At 42.5% G+C, this 22,270-nt stretch overlaps 2 protein-coding genes across 4 annotated transcripts in view; one reads left to right on the top strand and one right to left on the bottom strand.

Moving 5' to 3' along the window:
- The first annotated feature begins 1,693 nt into the window (after positions 1 to 1,693).
- Positions 1,694 to 11,704, top strand: avpr2ab (arginine vasopressin receptor 2a, duplicate b). The gene is made up of 7 exons (XM_087833745.1): positions 1,694 to 1,795; positions 7,132 to 7,406; positions 9,046 to 9,291; positions 9,528 to 9,674; positions 9,750 to 9,972; positions 10,537 to 10,758; positions 11,523 to 11,704. The coding sequence occupies exons 2-7, from the start codon at positions 7,137 to 7,139 to the stop codon at positions 11,702 to 11,704; spliced, it is 1,290 nt and encodes a 429-aa protein (XP_087689871.1). The 5' UTR covers positions 1,694 to 1,795; positions 7,132 to 7,136.
- Positions 11,705 to 14,129: 2,425 nt separating this feature from the next.
- The window catches only part of LOC102795191 (monocarboxylate transporter 1-like), a 37,255-nt gene continuing 29,114 nt past the window's right edge, over positions 14,130 to 22,270 (bottom strand). For all 3 annotated transcript variants that reach the window (XM_087833744.1, XM_035909192.2, XM_006793970.3), the window contains 3 exons: positions 17,508 to 17,651; positions 16,590 to 17,384; positions 14,130 to 16,450 (listed from right to left, as the gene is read on the bottom strand). In XM_087833744.1, coding sequence (XP_087689870.1) covers positions 16,173 to 16,450; positions 16,590 to 17,384; positions 17,508 to 17,651 — 1,217 coding nt within the window. In that variant the 3' untranslated portion in view covers positions 14,130 to 16,172. The remainder of the gene's footprint in view (positions 16,451 to 16,589; positions 17,385 to 17,507; positions 17,652 to 22,270) is intronic.

Genomic DNA, 22,270 nt, shown 5'->3' with positions numbered 1-22,270 from the left:
CAGAGAGGTGTATGAACACATAGTGAGTCATACATCATGAACATCATGGGAATCCCCCAGCATAACGTATTGCAGCATAACTAAGGGAGGATTAAGGGCCTCCTGATCCAGCTCCAACTATATGCTTTAGCAAAAAGGAAAGTTTTAAGCCTAACCTTAAAAGTAGAGACATCTTTTAAGTTCAAACTAGAAGCTGGTTCCACATAAAAGGGGCCAAAAGGCTGAAGGCTCTGCCTCCCATTCTACTTTTAAATCCTCTAGGAACAAAAAGTAAGCCTGCAGTGTGAGAGCGAAGTGCTCTAATGGGATAATATGGTACTATAAGGTAATTAAGATAAGATGGGGCCTGATTATTCAAGACCTTGTATGTGAGGAGCAGGATTTTGAATTTGATTCTGGACTGAAGAGAAGCCAGTAGTGAGAAATATGTCCTCTCTTTCTAGTCCCTGTCAGTACTCTCATGGCAGCATTTTGGATCGACGGAAGGCTTTCAGGGAGTTTTTAGGACAATTAAAATGGATCAGTAGCCATTTTTGGATAAAATCAACATTCAACTACCTGTGTGGCTTTTTTTCTAGAACCAGGAGTCAATAATGGTTTCCAGTTAACTGGAAATAAAAGACAGGAAGCCAAATATCTCTCACCGTAGCTGGAAGTGGCAGATCTATGAAAGGTTAGACTTCACAAACAAGTAAAAGGACTTTACAGTCTTTTCTAAAAGGCGCAGGAAGCCAGTACACTGACACAAGCTGCGAGACATCAGTATGCATGACCTGCCTTAAAAGGATAAGTTTCTTCAGTAGGAACAGAGCACAGCGGGTAATGAAGGGATTTGCTGACAAAAACAAAAGTCTTTTTTTGACTGCCGTGCAGCTAAACAAACCAACAATTCACGCTTAAATTAAAACTAATTAAAGCTCTGGTGTTCATGCTTACAACTTAACAGACATAAGAAAGTCATTTATACACAAATGTTTCTGTGTGTATGTTTAAGGTTGCTCTGCGGGCCCCTCGATAATTAGAGGCCTCTCCAAATGAGGGAGCAATCGAGGGGAAGCAAGCAGATTAGCGCCCCGTCAGAAGGAGAAGGAATGAGAGCGGGAGAGGAAACTGGAATGCAGGACAGCGAGATGCAGAAGAAGGGAAAACAGTGGAGCAGGGGTGAGAGGGAAAAAGGTTGCTGAGAAAGACAAGTCTCCTTCTGTTGCTGCTGCCTTCTCATTTCTCTCCAAAAACCTGAGCTCCCATCTGTCACAACATCTGACACTCTCTCTGCCCGCCTCTTCACGCCCCTCTCGACCACCCGCTGATGCGCAACTCACACGTACGCATATTAGTTTGGGCGTATGAAGGGTCTTTGATCATTTCTGGAAGCCTAATAGAGAAAATCTCATTTCATCTGCTGGTGTATGTTCCCCATGATCTGCTCTGAAGGGTGGATCGAAAGCAGGGCCAACAGCCACATGTTTAATATCAATAATCAACAGAAAATCGCATTAATTCGCAAACACTGCCCGGGCACTGCGTCCTTTCATCACCCTCTCTCTCACTCCTCCTCTTCTTCTTCCACTTTCATAAAATCCAGAAAGGCGAGAGAGAGAGAGAGAGGGATGTGCTAAAGAGGAGAGAGAGGAGAAACAGCAGAGCGAGTTGGCAGAGGTCACCATCAGTGTAATAAGCACACAAACGCACACAGACACATGCAGCAGACACAGCATGGATGCAGCTAGTGTGTGCAACAGCAGATCAGGTTGTCCTGGCTCCTACAGATGCTTCACGGGACGCTGAGGAGGAGGTGAGTCGGCTCCGTCTCCTCGTATTTCTCTATGATTTTCCTGTTTTTCATGAAAATGGGAAATTAAAATCTGTACAGATAGATGTTCATTTTAGTCAGGCACTTTAAACCTCCTGTTTCATGCTCTTTAGTTTTTTTTTTTTATCAAGAACGGTAGAGGATTGCAAAAAGCGAGTAAACTGGATTGATTTTTAGCTTTACGGCTTCTGCAAAGCAAAAATATGTGTAAAGCAGCAGGTGTCCAGCTTTCTAATAGGATTAAAGGAGCTGAAAGGTGTCAACAAACTCAGCTCAGTGGGCTGGAGGGAATTCTCTGTTCATCTCTAGTGCTTCCAACCTGACACCTCCGGCTGAGTGGAAAATATTTTCTCCTCTTCCGACTGAAATTCATGATGTTCAAACTGAAGCTTAAAAATAAAACAGAAAAGACTAAAGAAAACTGATGATTTTAGCTTTAGCTTTGCCATTTTTGCAAAGCAATAGGCAAATAACCTTCAATATAAAGCAGGCGTCTAGCCTTCGTCATCAGTCTCGGCTGTTCAGTTTATTTAAGCAGATACTGGAGTGACTCCTGTATTTAGCTCCTGCACAGTCACCTCTGGCTAAATGAAAAATACTTTCTCACCTGCAGACTCTAACATTTACATCCTAAAGTGTTTCTTTCTGCAATAATTTCAACAAAAACATAGAAAAGGAGGAAACACAAAAGAGATCTGATGACTTTTCTTTAGTTTTGACATTTAATTAGCATTTTGTGAATGAGTTTTAACTGCTGCAGTTTTTTTATTATATAACTACTGGAGGATGAAGTTAAAAAAATCTGTTAAAGTATATATCATATAATAAATTATTAATATTACAGTATCCATTCAAGGTTTTACTGTTGGAGTTCATTTAAATCATTTTCTGTCTGCTAATGATTGGGTTTTTTTTTTTTAAATCGATAATTTATCTGCTGATTCTTTTATTGTAAAAATTTGGGATTAAATCAGAAACTCGGCCATGATCACCTCAAATGATTTTTAAAGCAGCTGCCAGTTCAGATGATTCACTGGAAAATCCCTTTAGCTGTTTTTGTACAAACTGAATTTAAAAAAGACGATGTTTTAAATGTAAACAAAACCGGACTTCAATGATGTGCAAATGTCACAGACCTGCATTTTATTCACAATAGAGCACAGAAAACATATCAAATGTTTAATCTGAGAAATCGGACAGCATTTTTTAAAAAAAAACTTTTTTAAATTTGGTGACATTAACACATCTCAAAAATGTTGAGGCAAGTGTTTAAAAGGCTGGAAAAGTGGTACTTTTAACAACTGGAGAATCACTTTTCACGTAATTAGGTAAAATGGCAACAACTAACATTGATTGTTTGATGTGAAAATAGCATCTTGGAGAGACAGAGTTTCCCCAATTTCCCCCAAAAACTGCACCCAAAAATTGTGGATCAACTTCTGAATAATGTTCATCAATGTAATATTGTGAAAACTCTGAATACTCATCATCTACAGTATGTGATATCATCAAAAAAAACTGAGAATCTCGAGAAATCTCTGTGCACAAAGGACGAGGTTGACAGGTATGCCTGTGATGGACGGGTCCTCCGACAGCACTGCATTAAAAACAGACGTTATCGCTGCATGGACTCTTCCAGGAATCATTGTGAACAGTTCACGGTGCCATCGATAAACGCAGTTATAAGCTCTAGCAAGCAAACGACGATGAAGGTTTGACTGGATTTATATTTGATGACAGCTTGATTAAAGGCATTTAAAACGTGTGACATCCTCCTGCGACGAGCTGCTTTTTAGTAAGCAATCAAAAGCACGTTGCATTGTTATCCGCATACCGAAGTGTTTGACTCCAAACGTGGATGAACTTAGGACGACCTCATTAGGAGCTCAGATCATCAAAGTATGCGAGCAGTTTGCTGCGTTTAATCCAAATCCTGACCTAATCCAGTTTTGCCAACACAAACAAACGCATCAGTTGACGAGCTCTGTGTAGACCAGGGGCTCAAACTCCGGTCGTCGAGGGCCAGTGTCCTGCAACTTTTCCATGTGTCCCTCTTGCAACACACCTGAATACAATTAGTAGGTCATTAGCAAGACTATGGCTGTATCCCAATTCAGGGTCTGCAGCCTTAAAGTACGCAGTCTCAACGATCCTCAAGGGCCGCGTACTTAAAGACCGCTAAGGCCGGAAGTGCGAGGCTTGTGAAATGGGACGGTCTAGCCTCCGTTGCGCAGCCCAGGTTGCCTAGCAACCATGATACTAACAGCTGGAAACGTTTCATACAGCTTTGTTTGACAGAAATGAAGGAGAAAATCTTTTGTTCATTTGTTTGTTTGTTTCTACATGAGCTTTGATCATTCTCTGTAAGATTAAGCTCAGCTATTGAACGGCGTACATTTTAAAGTAAAGGCTTTAAAACCAAGTTAGTACAAACGTCACTAATGTCGCATAACTTTGCCGACATGTGGCCAACAGTAATGTTTTAATGTTCTTCATTATTGTCAAGAGATTTATTCTAAAGACACTTCTTCAGCTAAGAATCTAAAGGTAGAAACACACAGACGCTGCAGTTTTTACTTGCAAGGGCATGATCACAGAACGCTCACACCAGAGTGGGGGCCCTGTGATGTGCGCTTTGTTCCTGCACTTGCCTTTATTTATATACAAAAGTAATACAACAGTGAATACGTCTATTCATTAACAGAGGAATGTTAGTATGTAGGGAGTGAAGATAAAAGTGGTTCAGGTGTATGTGTGTGTGTGTGTTATTCTGAAGGACGTGGCCCCTCTTCTTGAAGATAAGAGCTTCCAGCTCCCCTCTTCCTGGCAGGAGTGAAATGATAACAGCTTGCTCAGCTATTATCACTGTGAGAAAGAATTTATAAAGCAAGTCTTGATTCCAACAACAGTAATAAAAGGGTCATCATGCAGTATTCTATAATATGCAAACTTATATATCACAAAAAGATTATACTGACTACTAAGTACAATTTTATATTGACAATTATAAAAACATTAAGTGTTTTTATAATTATAATAAATAAGTGACATAATATTCAGTACTTACTTAAAGTTTACTCTTCGGCGCCCCTCATCCACCGTTTTTTTCTGCAAAATTATCCACACCCACCGCCGCGCTATGCATTCTGGGATATGTTGGGCCACGACGTCTACACCGCCACGTCCTTAAAATTCAGGGAAATGAAGGACGCATTTGAGGGCCGCATTTCGAGCAGCCTTCGTCACGTCGCAGTGACGTAATCGGCCTTAAAATGCGGCCTTTAAGGCTGCAGACCCTGAATTGGGATACAGCCCTTGACTGCATGCTGAGGTGGACATTCAGCCATTTGATTCATGTTACAGCAGCTCATCTGTGAATGAACATGATGCAATAAAAATATTTTGAGAAGTATATCTTTCCAAACACTTACATTTACTTAAATTTACTTGAGTAGGGGTTGCCACTTCAGCATGCAGTCAAGTTCTATACTCTTGCTAATGACCTACTAATTTTATTCAGGTGTGTTGCAACAGGGAAACATGGAAAAGTTGCAGGACACTGGCCCTCGATGACTGGAGTTTGAGCCCCTGGTGGACGGTGTGAACGTCCGTGGATGTTCCAGCATCAGTGCAGTTTGGTGCCTCCTCAAACTTGGACTTGGATCTGATTTCATGACCAAGCAGGACATCTGTCTGATTTTGAATGCCATGTGTGGAGTTGCACCGGGAACTGAATTAGGACCTATAGACTTTCAAAAATGGATTAACAGTTCAAGATAAAACAGAACACTGGAGGCATATGGATGAGATGACTCATGACCCAGGTGTGAGGTCATCATTATCCATGGTAACTTCTAGCGAGTCAGTGGGTAGACCATGCTATAACCTCAACCAAGAGGAAGCTTTCTTTTTCTACTGCCCAAAGAAATTTGTTGTCTGAGACTAAGAAGTGTTTTCATGTCTGCAAATGCTGCATCTACTGATGTCTGTCACACTCACCTGACTACAGAAGCACTTAAAACAATGAAAACTATGCAGAAACGGGCCTGTAAAAATCAGACTTGGCCAGAGGTTCTTAGGACACTTGAACAGCTCTTTGCACACTTGGATTTTTCAGGTCCAATTTTGCTTTGGGTTTGCTGGGAAGCTGCTTAAGTCTACCTTTACCAGCCACTTCCATGTAGGGTTTAACGATAGTTCGGGAGAGGTGATTTATTCACATACAGAATAAATTAGACTGCCCCGGTGCTCAGAATCTACATGATACGTGCTGGTGGTGATGAAGATGGCAAAGGAGGCTTGGATAAGGAGGAAGCAAGTCAGAAAGGCAAATAACAGAAGAGCACGGAGCTTTAAACCGCAAAGAAGAGCGGCTGATTGGGTAAAAGGAGGAAAAGAAAATGATTGACCTACAGTAATGATGTCGATACTGAGTTTGACAGCATGGGAAAGAGGAAGTGATGTAAAGAATAGAGTAGCAGCCTGAACACCAAGGAAAATCAAATAGATTAGCTCTTTATTGAATAAATGCATAAACTTCATAAATGATTAAAAAAAAACCTGTTTTGGACGTTATTTAGATTAGTGATTGTTTCAAATAAATACTCAAAGAATTTGGGGAAAATGTATGTAATGAGTACAATAACTGAAAGAATGGAAAAGAAGGAAAAACAAACAAACAAACAAACAAACAGTGCATCTGACAGAAAAAGAAAGGAAACATTTTCAAATGTTTTTATAGGATCTTATACGACAGTGCTATTTGTCTGGCCCATTTGGGATCAAATTGGTCTTTTTGTGTCCCGTGAACTAAAAAGAGATCAACACTTCTTCCCTAAACAAACAAATAAAAGGGGCGGAGGGCTTCAAGAATCACAAACAAAGACACTCGGCAGTTTTTACAGTTCAGTGCACGCACGCAGACGCGCAATCATAGAGCCCAGGGCTCATCAGACCAAATGTGAAGGCAGTAATGAAGTCCTGTTGTTTGGCCAGTCTCCAGTGAACATCATTACAAACTAACGGGCAGTTAGGGATTTCCCCCAAAGCTGCACCTGATTCTAAGAATTTAACAATAAACTTTTTATAGTGACTGAAAATACATCAAATTAAGAAAAATTTGAATAAATAAATAGATTTTAAATTAACTTGAGTGTTGTACTTCAACCCCCTTTTGAGGTGCTTGTAAAACGTAATAATAATCACCTGTATACAAAAGATGGACCAGGAAAGATTAACGTTTGTTTCACAGTCTATCAAATTCCCTTCATAACGATGTCATCGTCTTGTCTTTCTGTGGCGTTCCTCTCCTGTCCCAGCCAGCATGTCCGTTTCTGTGATAACAGACACGTATACGTCCATCGACCGGCCGGTGTTCTCTGAGACGCCCACCGGCGCTAATGCTACAGAGCGGGAACGAGACGCCCTGCTGGCCGTGGCCGAGGTGGTGGTGCTGGCGGTCATCTTAGTGATGGCGTTACTTGGCAACGGGCTGGTCCTGGTGGTGTTGCTAAGACGAAGGCGACACCACAACCCCCTGCACCAGTTCATGCTGAACCTTTGTGTGGCTGACCTGGTGGTGGCGCTGTTCCAGGTAGCACACACTCATTCACGTTGTGGGTTATATGCAGTGTTGGGGAGTAACGGAATACATGTACCGCCGTTACGTATTTAAAATACAAAATATGAGTAACTGTATTCCGTTACAGTTACCGTTTAAAAAGGTGGTATTTAGAATACAGTTACTTTGTTGAAATAAATGGATTACACTGCGGTACTTCCCTGTTTCATATTGTGGCGGGTCAGGACTGTTTGGGTTTTGTTTGACAGCTACGTTCTGTTGTTCCAGGTGGCAGCGTTGTAACCATGTAACGTCGCTGCCACCTGGAAGCGTCACCATGTAACCATGGCAGGTTGCCATGGTTACATGGTGATGCTCTCTCTGCGTGTTTCCTGGGTGAGAGAGGCCTTTTTGTTGTTGTTGTGCTAAGCTAATAGGCAGAATGCTACAGGTATAGCTCTAAAGAATGTAGCATCATAGGCAGTGTAGTCTGTGCTGCAGGGAGAATGGACTGCCATACACGTTATGTGTCTGTGAGCGAGGGAGGGAGAAAAAGGAAAAGTACGAGCTGTCATCGAGCAGAAACGGGAGCTGGAAGCATGTAAATATAATAATAACCACTGCAGCCAAGAAGAGAGCCTGACGAGCCCAGTTGTAAGTAAGCTATTAAGACTCGACTGTACACCGTGTTCGTGTTTTCCTCCAAAAACAATAAGTTCCGTTGGAGCAGCCTTTCAACGCCTCTCTCTGTCTCTCGCTAGCAAAGTTGACCCAGACAACAAAGTAAAGCTAGTTTTCGGCTACGAGCCCGACACAGAACCCACCGTATTAGCCAGAGGTCCCTTTACTACGGTTCGGAGCCGCGGACCTTCAGTAACAGTAATAAATCACAGCAATAGTACATTCATGTAGTTGTAAACAGCATGATAATATATTAAGTAATCCAAAGTATTCAGAATACGTTACTCTCATTGAGTGACGTAACGGAATACGTTACAGAATACATTTTGGGGCATGTAATCTGTATTCTGTAATGGAATATATTTTAAAAGTAACCTTCCCAACACTGGTTATATGTGTGTTATACGTCACTACAGGTGTGTAATTGTAGTATTATCTGAAAATATGTGCAGATACAATAATCTGGAAATGTGATCTTTTTTTTACAGTTTGTAAACAAATACATAAATCTGGAAAAAGACATAAACACACTGAAGTCAGCAAATGTCTTCACAGGTTTCCAAATATGCACATCTATATGTAAATGTGAACTAAACTGGAGTAAAAGTGCACATGAATCTATTAATGTGCACAAATATTTGTAATTTTTCATTGATTTTTTTGTTTTTGTATTTTGTACACAAATTTGAGATTTTAAATGTACATGCAAATTCAGAAAAGTGCACAGAAGTCTTTCAGTTTTTGCATTAATCTGTAAATTTGAACTGAAATATGTAAATGTGCAAAAAATCTGTAAATGTGCTCTGGGATTTATGAATGAGCACACTAATCTGTACCTCGAGATTTTTAATATGCACAAACATCTGTGTGTGTTTGTGTGCATGTGTGTGTGCATAAAATTTGTGCATCACAACTCTCCACAGAGAAAATATATTGTTACATGTCACTGCAAAAGCATAAATCCTTCCTCCCTCTCCTCTTCCTCTCTGAGGTGTTGCCCCAGCTCGTGTGGGACGCTAAGGGACGCTTTCCTGGTCCTGACTTCTTATGTCGCCTGGTGAAGTACCTTCAGGTTCTTGGAATGTTTGCCTCCTCCTACATGATCGTGGCCATGACAGTGGATCGCCACTATGCTATCTGCTGCCCCCTGCAGGCACATCGCAGCGGGGCCACGAAGCGCTGGAACAGCTTCATCGTGCTGGCCTGGGTACTGTCGCTGCTGCTCAGCCTGCCACAGGTAGGCCAAAGCAAAGAGGCTGGCCACAGATCTGCTCCTGAGAGTCATAACTTAGGTTCTGATTACCGTTAGGCTCTTAAAATTAACATTAAAAAGAGAAGAAAACAAGGTGATAGTCAAAGAAAGGACATAGGCATCATTAAAACACAAAGTCGTAAATAAGCACCGTGCCAATTAAAATCTTATAGAAGAGAGCTGTTACCGTCACCTCCACTCATCTCTTTGCTGGTTTGCAGGTCTTTATCTTTTCCCGTTCTGAGTTAGCTCCAGGTGTGTATGAATGTTGGGGCAACTTTGCCGAGTCCTGGGGCCTCAAAGCCTACGTGACGTGGATGACGCTGGCCATCTTCGTCCTCCCCGTTCTGATCATCACCATCTGCCAGGTAGAACAGAGAGAACCAGAAGACAAGATGCTTCTGGAAACAAAAATTTACCCTCTCTCGTCTTTCTTCCTTCAGGTGCGAATCTTCAAGGAGATTCACAACAATCTGTACCTGAAATCAGACTGCCGCCTGTGCCCCGCTGCTCTCCCTCAATTAAGAAAAGAAACCCAGAGAGGAAAAAGAGGAGGAGGAGAAGGAAAGTCTAATGTCCCCTTCTATGTTTCCCCCCTCGCGTACAACAACCCTGGAAATGACAGCAGTTTGGACCCTGCGTCCACCTATCAGCACCTCCCGATGGGTGATCATTTTTGGACTCTACAGTAGCTTTGCATGATTCAATAATGATAATAATGCTTATTTATCCTACACTGAGCCTTGAGATGTATCGATAAGCCTTAAACCTGCAATAGTTTATAATGACCAGCAGGGGTCGACTGCTGTAGTTGGTAAAGGACGACAGTCTGTAAAGAAGCTTATGGAGAAACAACCCTCATGCTAACTCGTGTTTCCTGATTAGTTTAGGCTCTCGGTCACAGCTCTGCAGTCCTGTTGAAATCAACATGATGTTCATTTGGTAAATTATGGTCCTCACTGGTCTGCAGACAGTTAATTATGTATATGAATTATGGACTTATTGCAGTCTAACTCCTCAAGCAATGTGGTGGTAGAAGGTGACTAAGATCTGGAGTATGCTCCTCATCTCATGCCTGGAATTAGCTAATATGTGCTTTTACTACAATCAAAAAGTTATATATAAAAAATTAATGAATAAAAATTGAACCATATTTATGGTCTTAACTCATGAAATGAGGAAATTTAGGGAGAGTGAGCGTCACAGGAATGTTTTTGTCCTCCCCGTCAGCTCAGCTGCAAGCCGGCGTCCCACCAGATCCAACAACGCCCTCTGCTGCCTGCTCACCACACCCAACCAAACTGCCTCCTGTCAGAGGTGGAGAGGTAACAGCAGCCATGTCAAAGACGGTGAGGATGACGCTGGTCATTGTGCTTGTGTACTCGCTCTGCTGGGCCCCGTTCTTCAGCGTCCAGCTCTGGGCCGCCTGGGACCCTGACCCACCTCAGAACGGTACACACACACACACACACACACACACACACACACACACACACACACACACACACACACACAAAGTCCTGCCAGACCAACTTGATGTAATTTTAAGGATTTTTTTGTTCTCTATATCAGCGGTCTCCAACCTTTTTTGCGCCACGGACCGGCCTTTAAGGTGTCGCGGATAAATACAACAAAATAAAACCAGTACCGGTACCGAAAAAAAAGAAGATTTATTCATAACACACGTGAAAAGACCCAGGAAAACTGAGTTAACGATAAAAACGATAACAAAATAACGCTGAAAACCGATAAAAACCCTGAAAACTATACATTTCACACCTGAGCCTCAACTCTCGCAGCCCGGTACCAAACGACTCACGGACCGGTACCGGTCCGAGGCCCGGGGGTTGGCGACCGCTGCTCTACATCTCTAAAAAAACAAAAAAACAACCATCTTATTAAATAACTAAAAAATAACTTTACATAAATACCTTGAACCCAATTTAAATGGAGCAGTAATCTGTCAGGGTGTTTCTCCGCCTCTCATCCTGTGACAGCTGGTGCAGGGTCCAGACTGTACAACACAAAGATGCCTTAGACATGAAGTCATTGTGTTAACTTTAAAACTCTCTAATAAACTTTTATATACAAGACTACAATAAGTACCTTTAGGGCTACCAAAGATAGCACCCTGAAGCAGAGTTTGACTTGATGGCCTGATCTGCAGTCCCCTGTGCCCTTTACGGACCTCCTCCTCCTCCTGTGTGTGTACACAGGTGTAGTGTTTACCCTGCTGATGCTGTTGGCCAGTCTAAACTCCTGCACCAACCCCTGGATCTACTCCGCCTTCTCCAGCAGCGTCTCCCCGGAGCTTCGTCTGCTGCTTCACTGTCGGCTGCACACTTGGCGCCGAGCTTCCGAAACAAACGACTCCACCATCACGCACACCTCCAACTGAACACTGGACACGATGAAGGGCGACTCCCTCTCAGTGGCACAGCTGAGTCGGCTGATGTTTAAGGAAATATTAGTTGAACTTTTAAAATGAGACCCGAGTGAACCTGTGTGAAGGGGCGCTGAAAATAGGTGAAAATGAACAGGGGTGAGTGGAGCGAGGATTTTTATTACAATAGAAATATGTGGAAAAAAATGTGACTGTGTGTATTGCCTTAGCCATGAAAAACACAATAACTACATTATTGGGCTCCATCACTCACTCACCCTCCGTGACACCATGGAAACCACGAGTCTCTCCAAAGACTACAAAAGTCCATCTTCCAGCACCTGTGAGGCTCATTTCTGGGTCGTGTTTGTTAAATCTGAATGTTAGAGCTATGCACTCATTCCATTTCATTAGGTACACCAGTGCAAATTTTTAAATCAGCCAATCAAATAACTTTGTCTGCACGACTGAAAGCACCGTGTTGAGACAACCAGCTGAAGTTCAAACCGAGAATCACAACAAGGCAGAAAAGTGATTTAAATGATTTTGGAAAAGGTTTGATTGTCGGTGCCAGACAGGCTGGTCTTTCAGAAACTGTTGATCTGCTGGGATTTTCACACACACACAACCATCTCTGGAGTTTACAGAGGTGTGAAGAAAGAGAACATAACCAGTGAGCAGTGATTCTCTGGGTGGAAAAAAGCCAAACTACTTCAAGCTGATAGAAAAGCAACAATAACTCATAACTGGCTACAACCAAAGTATGTAAAAGTAAAAGAGGCAAAAGAGCATCTTTAAATGCACAACATGTTAAGCCTTAAAGCAGATGGGCTGCAGCAGCAGCAGAGAAGCACGCTGGGTGCCCCTCCTCTCAGCTAAGAACAGGAAACTGAGGCTGTGTCCCAATTCAGGGTCTGCACGCTTGAAGTACGCGCACTACGCGTACTACGTACGGTGCGTACTATAAGTACGAGAAGTGCGGAAGTGAGAGGCTTGTGAAATGGGACGGTCTAGCCTTCGTCGCGCTGTTCAGGTTGCCTAGCAACCATGATACTAACCGCGAGAAATGTTACATACAGCTTTGTTTGACAGAAATGAAGGAGAAAAAATGTGCTGTTGGCCATTCATTTTTGTCATGACATCACTTTGATTAGTTGAGTATCTGAGGCTGAGACCACAGGACTGTAAAACATGATTGTTGGGCTTCATTTCTGTACCGAACAGTTATTTCAAGAGTAGTTAGTAAATAACAATTAGCTAATGTTGTTCATGAGACTAAAATCATCTCACTGTGGTAATGTAAATATAATATGGCCAATATTATAGTTATTGTCAGATTATTATATATATATATATATATATATATATATATATATAAAAAAGGCTTTACAACTAAGTTAACGCTGAAAGTACAAACATCACTAATGTCACACAACTCTGCCGACATGTGGCCAACAGCAATGTTTTAATGTTCTTCGTTATTAAACATTCGCACATAATTAAGTGACGTCATGTTCAGTACTTACTTTTGACAGTTCACTCTTCGGCCGCTCCCTTCTGCCGTATTTTGCGGCAAAATTATCCACACCCACCGCCGCGCTTTGAATTGTGGGATATATGGGACCACGAAGCGTGCACCGGACCACGCTTGATATTTGGGGAAATCGACGGCGCATTTGGAGTATGCATTTGAAGTACACTTCGAATTGGGACAGCCGTCATCGCGTGGCGGTGACGTAATCACACTTAAAATGCGTACTTCAAGCGTGCAGACCCTGAATTGGGACACAGCTTGAGACTCTAATTTACACATGCGCTCCAAAATTGGATAATGGAAAATTAGAAAAACATTCACATGGTAGGGGTCAGAATTTGGAGTGAACGAGCATGAATCCATCCCACCTTACGCCTGCTGGTGGTGTGGAGGATATATTTTGGCTTGCCTTTTGCCTCTTGGCACCAAATAAGCGTTGTTTAAACACCGCAGCATACACACAGATTGGTGCTGTCCAACCCTTCTGTCTGATGGTTGCATCCAGCAGGATAACACATCATAGAACTCAAATCATCTGAAACTGGTTTCTTGGATTTGTATGGACTCTAATGTCGTCCAGAGTCCCCTTGATCTCAAGCCAACAGATAACGGATGTGCCAAGAAGAATCAAGGACGTCTAACCCTGTAGTAGCAAGGTGTACCTAATGAAATGTCGAGTGAGTGTGAGTCATTGAGTTTCACGTTTCTCTCTCGTCAAGCTTCTGTAAGTATTTGCTTGCTGTGGTAGCTTCAGGTATATAGAGATGCCTCCTTTTCAGGATTTGAGTGCAAGAATTTAAGTTTTATATAAAAATGTTACACATGTGTAATGACTGTAAATGTACAGTTTTTCTGCTAATTTTGAAAAAAAGCTTTATTTTTAAGTTACAGAATCAATACAACAGGTTTCCTTTTAAAAACTGTTTATTCTCAACACTCAAAATAATAAGAACACATAAAAAATCCACAGCAACTAAAATAATTTTTTTTACAGAAACTAAAAAGTTTTGTCCGCTTTATAAAAACACTAAAAAAGGCGACTATTATAATACCGTTTTAAACCCCGGTTTAAATGAAACAGTATCGCCTCCTTTTAGTGCGTCACTTCACAAAATACTCATCCTGAAAGTAGAACAACTTTCAATTTGAAATGACCATAATTCAGAAAATAAAACCTTGAATAACAGTTTATCGATTAGCAACAAGTTCATGAAGGTCAGTTTTTTGTTTTTATTTTTATTTTAAACGGAAAAGAAATCAGCGTTTGGAGCAGTCGAATGTGGACGTACCGATGCAGCAGATACTCTTTCCCCTGAAATATGAACCTGTTGAACAGGTGGATACTTCAGCGAGGAGAGACCAGTTTCCCCATTGGTACCAGTAGTACCTTTACAAAAATACACATGAAGAAACAAATTCACACTTTGTAATTAATCGCTTTGAATACTAACATTTGGTCATATTTAGTCACCAAAATACATAATAACATAATAAGTATCCATTCCTACTGAAAGGGAAACGTAAAATCCGTCGCCCAATCAGAAGCTTTCCTCTGTGAGGAAGGAAATGCTCGAGTGACCGTGGAAACGTTTCATGTGGACAGGGACTTTATCCGATTCTAAAGCTGGTCATGTGCAAATATTTATTACTCTCAACGTGATGAAAACGAAGATGATAACCGTGTCAGTCCCTCTCCCAACAGGGCTCTTTAAACGTTCTCAGCTTTCAGCCCCGTTAATTTTGTCCTTCTGATGAGTAATTCTGTACACTTCACAAACTGACTGAACTTACAATGAATGAAATGACAAAATCCCCTAAACTTCAAAACTACCTGCTGGAACACAAACACACCTCACTCACTCACGTGGCCACTGATCCAAATACATTAAACTCTATAAAAAGGACCTCGTTAGATTGTCGCTTCCAGAAAGCTAAAAGATTTTACTTTCTTTGTAGGGATTTGTAGAAACTGAACTAAACCGTTTTCACTATTCAAATACCACAGAATGCTGTTCTGCGCCCCAAAAATTACATAAAAAACAACATTTTTGTAACAATGTTCACAGCACACAGAAGCCACCCAACCATCCATCATCCACCAACGTGTGGTGCCGTTTATAACCCAACCCAGCCTGCAGCTCACGTGGTGGATGCATCAGCAGGGTTGGAGCCTGCCTGTGTGACCTGTTCCGATGATGTGCATAATCTTCATCAGTTCAATAAAAGATCAGAGCTGCTCTGAAATTCCACATTTCTGCCTCCGTACCTGCATCCTGACCTAAGTTTATACTGCTCAGAAGATTCCTACATTACAGCTTCCTGATTTTCCACAAACAGGAAAACTGATGTTTGTTATTCTACATCCTAAAATGTTAAAAACATGAACCTTAACTTTTCCCTGTGTTGTAGTGAACTACTTTTTACCCCATATTTTTTTAATTAATTAAAAAGAATCCTAACTAATATTATGATTAACAATGTGGATGCGAGCGCTTACATCCAGCCCTTGAGCAGTGAAGTGATTGTGCCGAACACGAGGGAGAACTTTCTGTATTGTACATGTATGGTGACTTATTTTAAAAAAAAAAAAGTTAAAAAGTGTGCGCACGAGGCCCTGAACCTTTGTGACAGCTTGAGACCCTGAGACAAAGTGCTCGTTACTTTCTCGGGATGGTTACAGTCACTCCGTCTGCTGTGCGTCTATCTGGTGTTTATGCAAGCAGCACCGCCTGGAACGCTCTCAGTTCACCAAAAAGGCACGTCAAAGACCAAAAACCGGAGGCCGAGCGCAGATTCACATCAGCGTCACCGCAGCAGGCCTCTGGTTTTAATCATGGAGCGGTTTCTATGGCTTCAGGGTGGTGTAAAAAGGGATTATTCTCTATAAAGATGCTGTGTGGTTGTAGCTGAGGCTCTCGTGCGTGTTCATTTCTTCCCAAGTTTGTCCGTTTACACCGTGTCCTCATCCATCCTGGAGACTTCGTCCAATGTGACAGCTGCCGGTACGCCATCCTCGCTCGATTTTGCCGGAGAAGAAGGCGGCAGCATGGCAGCACGCTCCTCTTTGGGCTCCTCCCTCTCTTTTCGCTCCTCCGCTTTCTTTTCTCGGTCTAACAGGCGGTAGTTGATGCCCATTCCCACAAAGAGGAAGATGCTTCCTATAATGAGGACGATGCCGGAGGTGATGTAGGTGTAGTTATAGTGGTGGTAGTAGTTATAGAAGCTGCCTGGAGGTGGGCAAAAGAAAGGAGATTCAGATTTTATGATCTGCGTCAACATTTTAACAATTATTACACCGATAATCTTTGACGTCAAGTTTTATAACCAGCCCAAATCTCCACCCTCCCTCTCCCTGGGATGTCTTACCTGTCAGTGGTGGGCCCAACAGCACCGGCCCACACTCCACGATGGTGACTAAACCCACAGCTGAAGAAAACCTCTGAGCCCCCACCAGGTCCATCAGCGTCTCAAACAGCACAGAACTCAGCCAGCCAAAACCAAAGCCAAAGAAGATCGCGTAGACCACAAATCCCGAGTAGTCTTTTGAAATCGGCGCCAGCACGTGACACACACCGTTGTACATGACAGATGCAGCAAAGTAGTACTGGATCCTGGGCCGGACCCATTTGGTGTTCGCCAGCAAGCCCATTGAGGGCCGAGCAAACATGTCGATGAACGCCAGTATTGACAGAAGGAAGGCCGCCTTTTCTTTGCTGATGTTGTTACTCTTTGCGTAATTGGAGAGGAAGACGAGCGGAGCAAAGAGACCAAAGAACATGATGAAGTTGCCCAGCAGGTAGAGCAGGAAGCCGCGGTGCTTGAAGAGCGTCAAGTCGATGAAGGAGTTGATTTTCTGCAGCACCGTCCTCTTGGGCTGAGGCTGCCCTGCTTCCACCGCCTCCACTTTGGGCGGCTGAGGTTTGGGGCCGATGGGACGCATTAGCGAGCCGGCCACGCAGCAGTTGAGCAGGAGTCCGCCGAGGATGAGGAAGCTGCCTCTCCACCCAAACTCATCGTACAGCCAGGAGTTGAGAGGAGCCAAGGTCGACAGAAACACGGGGCTGCCCGCCATGGCGAGGCCGTTGGCGATGGGCCGGCGCTTGTAGAAGTATTTACCGATCATAGTGAGCGCCGGATTCAAGTTGAAGGCCAGTCCCAAACCTGGAAACGAGGGCACAGAAACAACATTAACAAGAAAACAAAACTTGTCTCAGCCATCAAAGCAAAGTGTCCAGATTTCCCTCATTTTGAGGATTTACTCAAGAAAACTGATGAAAAACAAACCTCCAATTACTCCGATGAAGAAGTACAGCTGCTGCACCGTGTTGCAAAAAGAAGCTGCAACCAGACCAGACCCTGACAGACAACCGCCGAGGATGATGATCGGTCGGCTGCCGAATTTATTCACGAGGATGCTGCTGATTGGACCTGGAGAGGAACAAGAGGACGGTAAGAAAGAGAACCATCAAGCACAAAGTAGAGTGATAGAAGAACAGAGTTTAATATTTAAAGTACATCTGTGGCCAATATTTCGCAGCCAGCACAGCAGGTAGAACTAACAAGCTGGTTCAGCAATTTCCCATTTTTCACCAAAGAAGAAGAACATAAACTTTTTGATCCGTGCCAGTTTAATTCCACCCAGCTTTTGAGCTCAAGTACAGATTTTCTTTTCTTCTACCATGTCAGAACTAACTACGGCATTTTCCTTCTTTTATTTATTTATACATACATGAGATTTAATCTTTGGTTTAAATACAATGAGTTACTTAAGATGTCTCCTTGAGTTGCTATTAGGATTATTAAGAATTCCACCTTTTTATGCTGCACTGAAAACAACTTGAAACCATTTCATGATAAAAACCAGCAGGAAACTGAAAATCTGTTTACTGATATTTTAACTCGTGTTTAATACGGTTAAATCCCCTTTAAATCAATTAGAATGACCAGAAGCCAGATAAAAGTTAATCTAATTTATATTTGTTGAGCTCCTGACATGAAATACTACTTTTAATAACTGCGTGATGGACTGCCTCTGGTAACACCACCCACTCAAACACGTGTCTCAAGTTTATGCCATATCTACACCATCAAAGAGTAAATACTCAAACAAAAAAGTGTAAATTAGATTTAGGGCATCTTACAGACATTTTAAGACCTTAAGATAGTGATGTGTCCTGTGTGTCGAAGCGTCGAATCGTGTGTCGGGTAATCTCGGGGGCGTGTCTGTGAAGCGCGTATCGAGGCTTGCTTTGATTACGTATGCAGTGACGTTCGAGGCCTCGCGGACAGTCCGTACCACGTGACTGATTCAGGGACTGGTTCACCGGTTCGCGCCAGATTCGAAATAAAATGGGCAGAAAAACACAGCTGATTTCCCGTCACGCTGTGTTGTGGAATTGGATTACGTACGTGTTACATAGTTACTTGAGCATTTCTTCTTCGATGGAACCAGGAAGGAAGAGATTTTTTATTTTATTTTATCTCTCCTAATAAAGTAGGCACACAGTAATAAATATCACAAATGATAAGCACCATAATATAAGTAAACAACACTACTATAATCTGATTTCCGTCTTTTAGTTTATTAAAAAGTGAAGCGCCAAATACTAGTTTGTGTCATTATCCAGATGTAAATAAGCATGATTACACAGGTACTAGCGGGTTTTGATTATCGATTAAAATCGATTCTAGCTTGGATAACATGATGTCGATTCATTAAAATCCTGAATTGATTTTTAATATAAATATTACTACATTTCAACCACCACCAGACAGCTAAAACAGTAAATGAGAGCAGGTACACCGATTCTGCACAAAGACGTAAACACAAAGCGCTGACGCATCAGAATCAGTGAGACGTCGCCTTTCTCCCCAGACAGCACGGACACGGTCGGGGCTGAAAGCCGACAGCTCGCTGATTCTAATCTAAGGCATCTGCTGTGATGCTTACACATTAGATAAAGTCTCGAAAGTGTCAGCTTTCTTTTTATAGTTATAAAAATATGCAAATGTACTGATCTATGATCTGAATTATACTATTGACTGACTGTCTGAGGCTAACAGTTACACAATCATACCAAAACTGTCCTGATAGTTTCCACTTTCTCTTTTGTATCAGACATACTGAGACAATATTCGGGATAAATAACCAAGAAAACTATTTATTTATTCAGTTTAGAGGTTTACACATGATTATAATCACAGAGCCCGCTTCACTTGAATTGTCCACTTGATGGCGCAGTAGAGCAAATGAATCATCACAATGCTTCGAACCATGAGTCGACCAATTGGGTGGAAAGCTTCAGTTCATCATGAGGCTTCATCTCACCATCACTACCTTAAGACTTACAGACAGACTGGAGAGCAGATTCACCAACAGGTGGTGCTATGACAGCACAGATGAAAAACTGGGACAATGCTTGCGTAACAGCACCAGTTATAAGATGTTCACTAGAGAAAGAGGGGAGGAAGGCGCGAGACGGGAAAGAAATGGGTGAGGAGGAGAAGGGAGCCAGGCAGAGGAGGCCCACGTGTCTCTGCCTGCCTGCCAGGCTCGCTATGAATGGGCCTTCACATGGATCCAGGCTGACAGTGAACACTGGCTCTGCTGGATACGAGTACAAACTGAAGGCCTGCACATGAGCCTACAGTTACTGTTCGTACAGCTTTTTGTTTTCTATAGTGTAAACCAAATATCTTTGGTGTTTACACCAGTCAGGAGAAAGATAAGATTAATGGTGACCAGTTACAAATTAAAAACATTTCCAAGTTTCCACTCACATCTGGTCTGACTCCCATAAAGACTAAAGTGCAGTTTCGCCACTTGTGCGTTTTCCCTTGGGTTCATTTCATTATTAAAGATGTGAGAGGTGCATTTAAGTCGACCCTTATGTACCAACAATGACTCAGTCGTTTCCCCTCACACTTCAGGTACAGCATTAGTTAACTTAATTCTGGTATTAGCTCCCTGAAGTTAAGATAAGACATTTCTGAAAGCTGCATGGTCACAGTGGTGCATCTTGGTTTCAAAACCAGCACATCCTTTACATCTGTGAGGCTGACTAACACAAGGACAGTGAGCTTTTTCAACCCCAAAGGAGCTGGTTGGCTCCTCCTTCCTAAGGAGGGACGGACACTGAAAGACAGCAGTCACGGCTGATTAGGGATAAACATCAGGCTAGTCATGGCTCATCAATAGGGAACCTAAGGTGACTCCACAGCTTCCCAACCAGACATTTATCACAACGTGTTCCACAGCAATATTTTTGAAATCCTGCAGTCATCAATAAATCATTTGTAATCATGTCCAACGATAAGCTCCAAGAGGACAGAGAGAGGGGGACAAAAATAGAGTCTTTAAATATTCATGATTTTAGAAGAAGACTCAAGTGCACTTAGCCAGCAGCCATTTCCATTTCGCTCGGCCTGGGTCCTTCACGTAGACCACGGTGGCTTTGTCCTTCAAACTGGGCAGAAGGCCACAAAGACCGAGGCCGCTCTGGCTGCACGTGCACTTACTCACGCACCGTCTAAATACCTCCGTCTCGGACAGCTCGCTTCTGTGTTGTGTCTGTCCCCTACTGAGGGTCTGACCGGCTGGCACAAAGCCCGAGCTGGGCAGGCTGCCATGTTCAGGGTGGTGGGTTTCCACGTTCGAGTCAAACGGGTAAAGTCGTGCTGTGCTTAAAACAAAGACTTGTGCCTGCTGTCAGAGCTTGTTGGAGCTTCACGGTAAACTGAAGTGAAACTGCACAAAGACAGGAATAACTACAAACCCTCAGCACACAGGCTGCACATAAACAACTCCTGACAGCGTTTGCTGGCAAAGCACACAGAGCAGTGTTCTCAGATATTATATAAACGATCCCTTCTCCCCCTCCTTTATTTGCTCCCTTTCTCCCTGTGACACCACAAAGACTCGTCCTCATCTCCACTCTGACACAGCATCCACAAGCAGAGAGCAGTCAGGTTTGAAAGCATCTAATTTTAGCACCGACCCTTCTGCTTCAGTCCAGGACTAGAGTTATTTAAATAAAAGCATCCCAATAACAGCGCTAGCATGTCTTAATTTCATTTATTTCATTAGACAACGACTGATCAGACTTCGTGGCAAAAAGAAAACTGCAGAAGAAACAGCTGATTGGATTTGCTCCAACAGTTCTACTGCATCACATTTCTCCACCAGCCACATTACTCACAGATCAACGTCCCTCCATCTGGCCTGCATTAAACGCATCCTTTTAAAAAAAGAAAGAAGAAAAACAACCATCACATTCAAAACATCTACCTCCACCCATCTATAAACTCTGTTTACACTGAGGGGCAGCCAATCACAAAAGGGTTGTCTTTAAGAGAGAAGAATGCCAACAACTTGATTCAGGCAGAAGAAGAACTGAGAGTCGCTCCAAAGCTCACTATAAGCTAAATCGGTCTTATTTATGACACTGACTCATGCAAAACTACTCTAAGCCAAAGCTAAATATATACAGACAAGCTGGTAATAAAACTGCACAGTTTCAGTGCATATTATATCACTCTTTGTTCAATGCTCATCCGAAGCAAAGCACAGCAGGGTTTGTAACAAAAAAACACTCATTTTCTAACACTGGAAGCCAATTGAATGAATGTAAGAGAAAAACAAAAATTGCCAGCAGTGTCAACAGGAATAAAAATGGACAATAAAACATTGTGTTTGAAGTTCACTTTTGGTCACCAAACTCTTTCTTTGCTCTAAAACATCAAGACACTAAAGAGCCTCTGCTCTTAGTGCAGCACAATAAGCACCAATTCCCACTCATCCCTTCTTCAGACACAGGCTCTTTTTCCTCCTACTGACTCAGAAAAGTCCTTAGATCACAAGATAAGCCAGAAAGAGACGTCCTGTATCCGTGCGCCTACTCATGAGGTTTGTGACTGGAATTTCGCACAGGCCACATAAAAAGCCCCCTTTCCCCACTCCGCAACGTAAAATCCTGGAATTCCGGACTACAAAGTTAACGAACGTGTTTTTGTTTGCAACTCCACTACGCGTCTAAAGCTGTAAGGAT

The sequence above is a fragment of the Neolamprologus brichardi genome, chromosome 20 (assembly GCF_056152115.1).
Source record: "Neolamprologus brichardi isolate AB-2024 chromosome 20, ASM5615211v1, whole genome shotgun sequence".
NCBI lineage: Eukaryota > Metazoa > Chordata > Actinopteri > Cichliformes > Cichlidae > Neolamprologus > Neolamprologus brichardi.
Note: the sequence above shows the minus strand (reverse complement) of the source record. Positions and strands in the feature narration are given on the sequence as shown.

Coding starts and splice junctions, on each gene's coding strand:
- avpr2ab (XM_087833745.1), top strand. CDS start 7,137: ATGTCCGTTTCTGTGATAACAGACACGTATACGTCCATCGACCGGCCG. Junction 9,675..9,749: donor TGATCATCACCATCTGCCAG/GTAGAACAGAGA, acceptor TTCTTCCTTCAG/GTGCGAATCTTCAAGGAGAT. Junction 9,973..10,536: donor CTATCAGCACCTCCCGATGG/GTGATCATTTTT, acceptor CCTCCCCGTCAG/CTCAGCTGCAAGCCGGCGTC.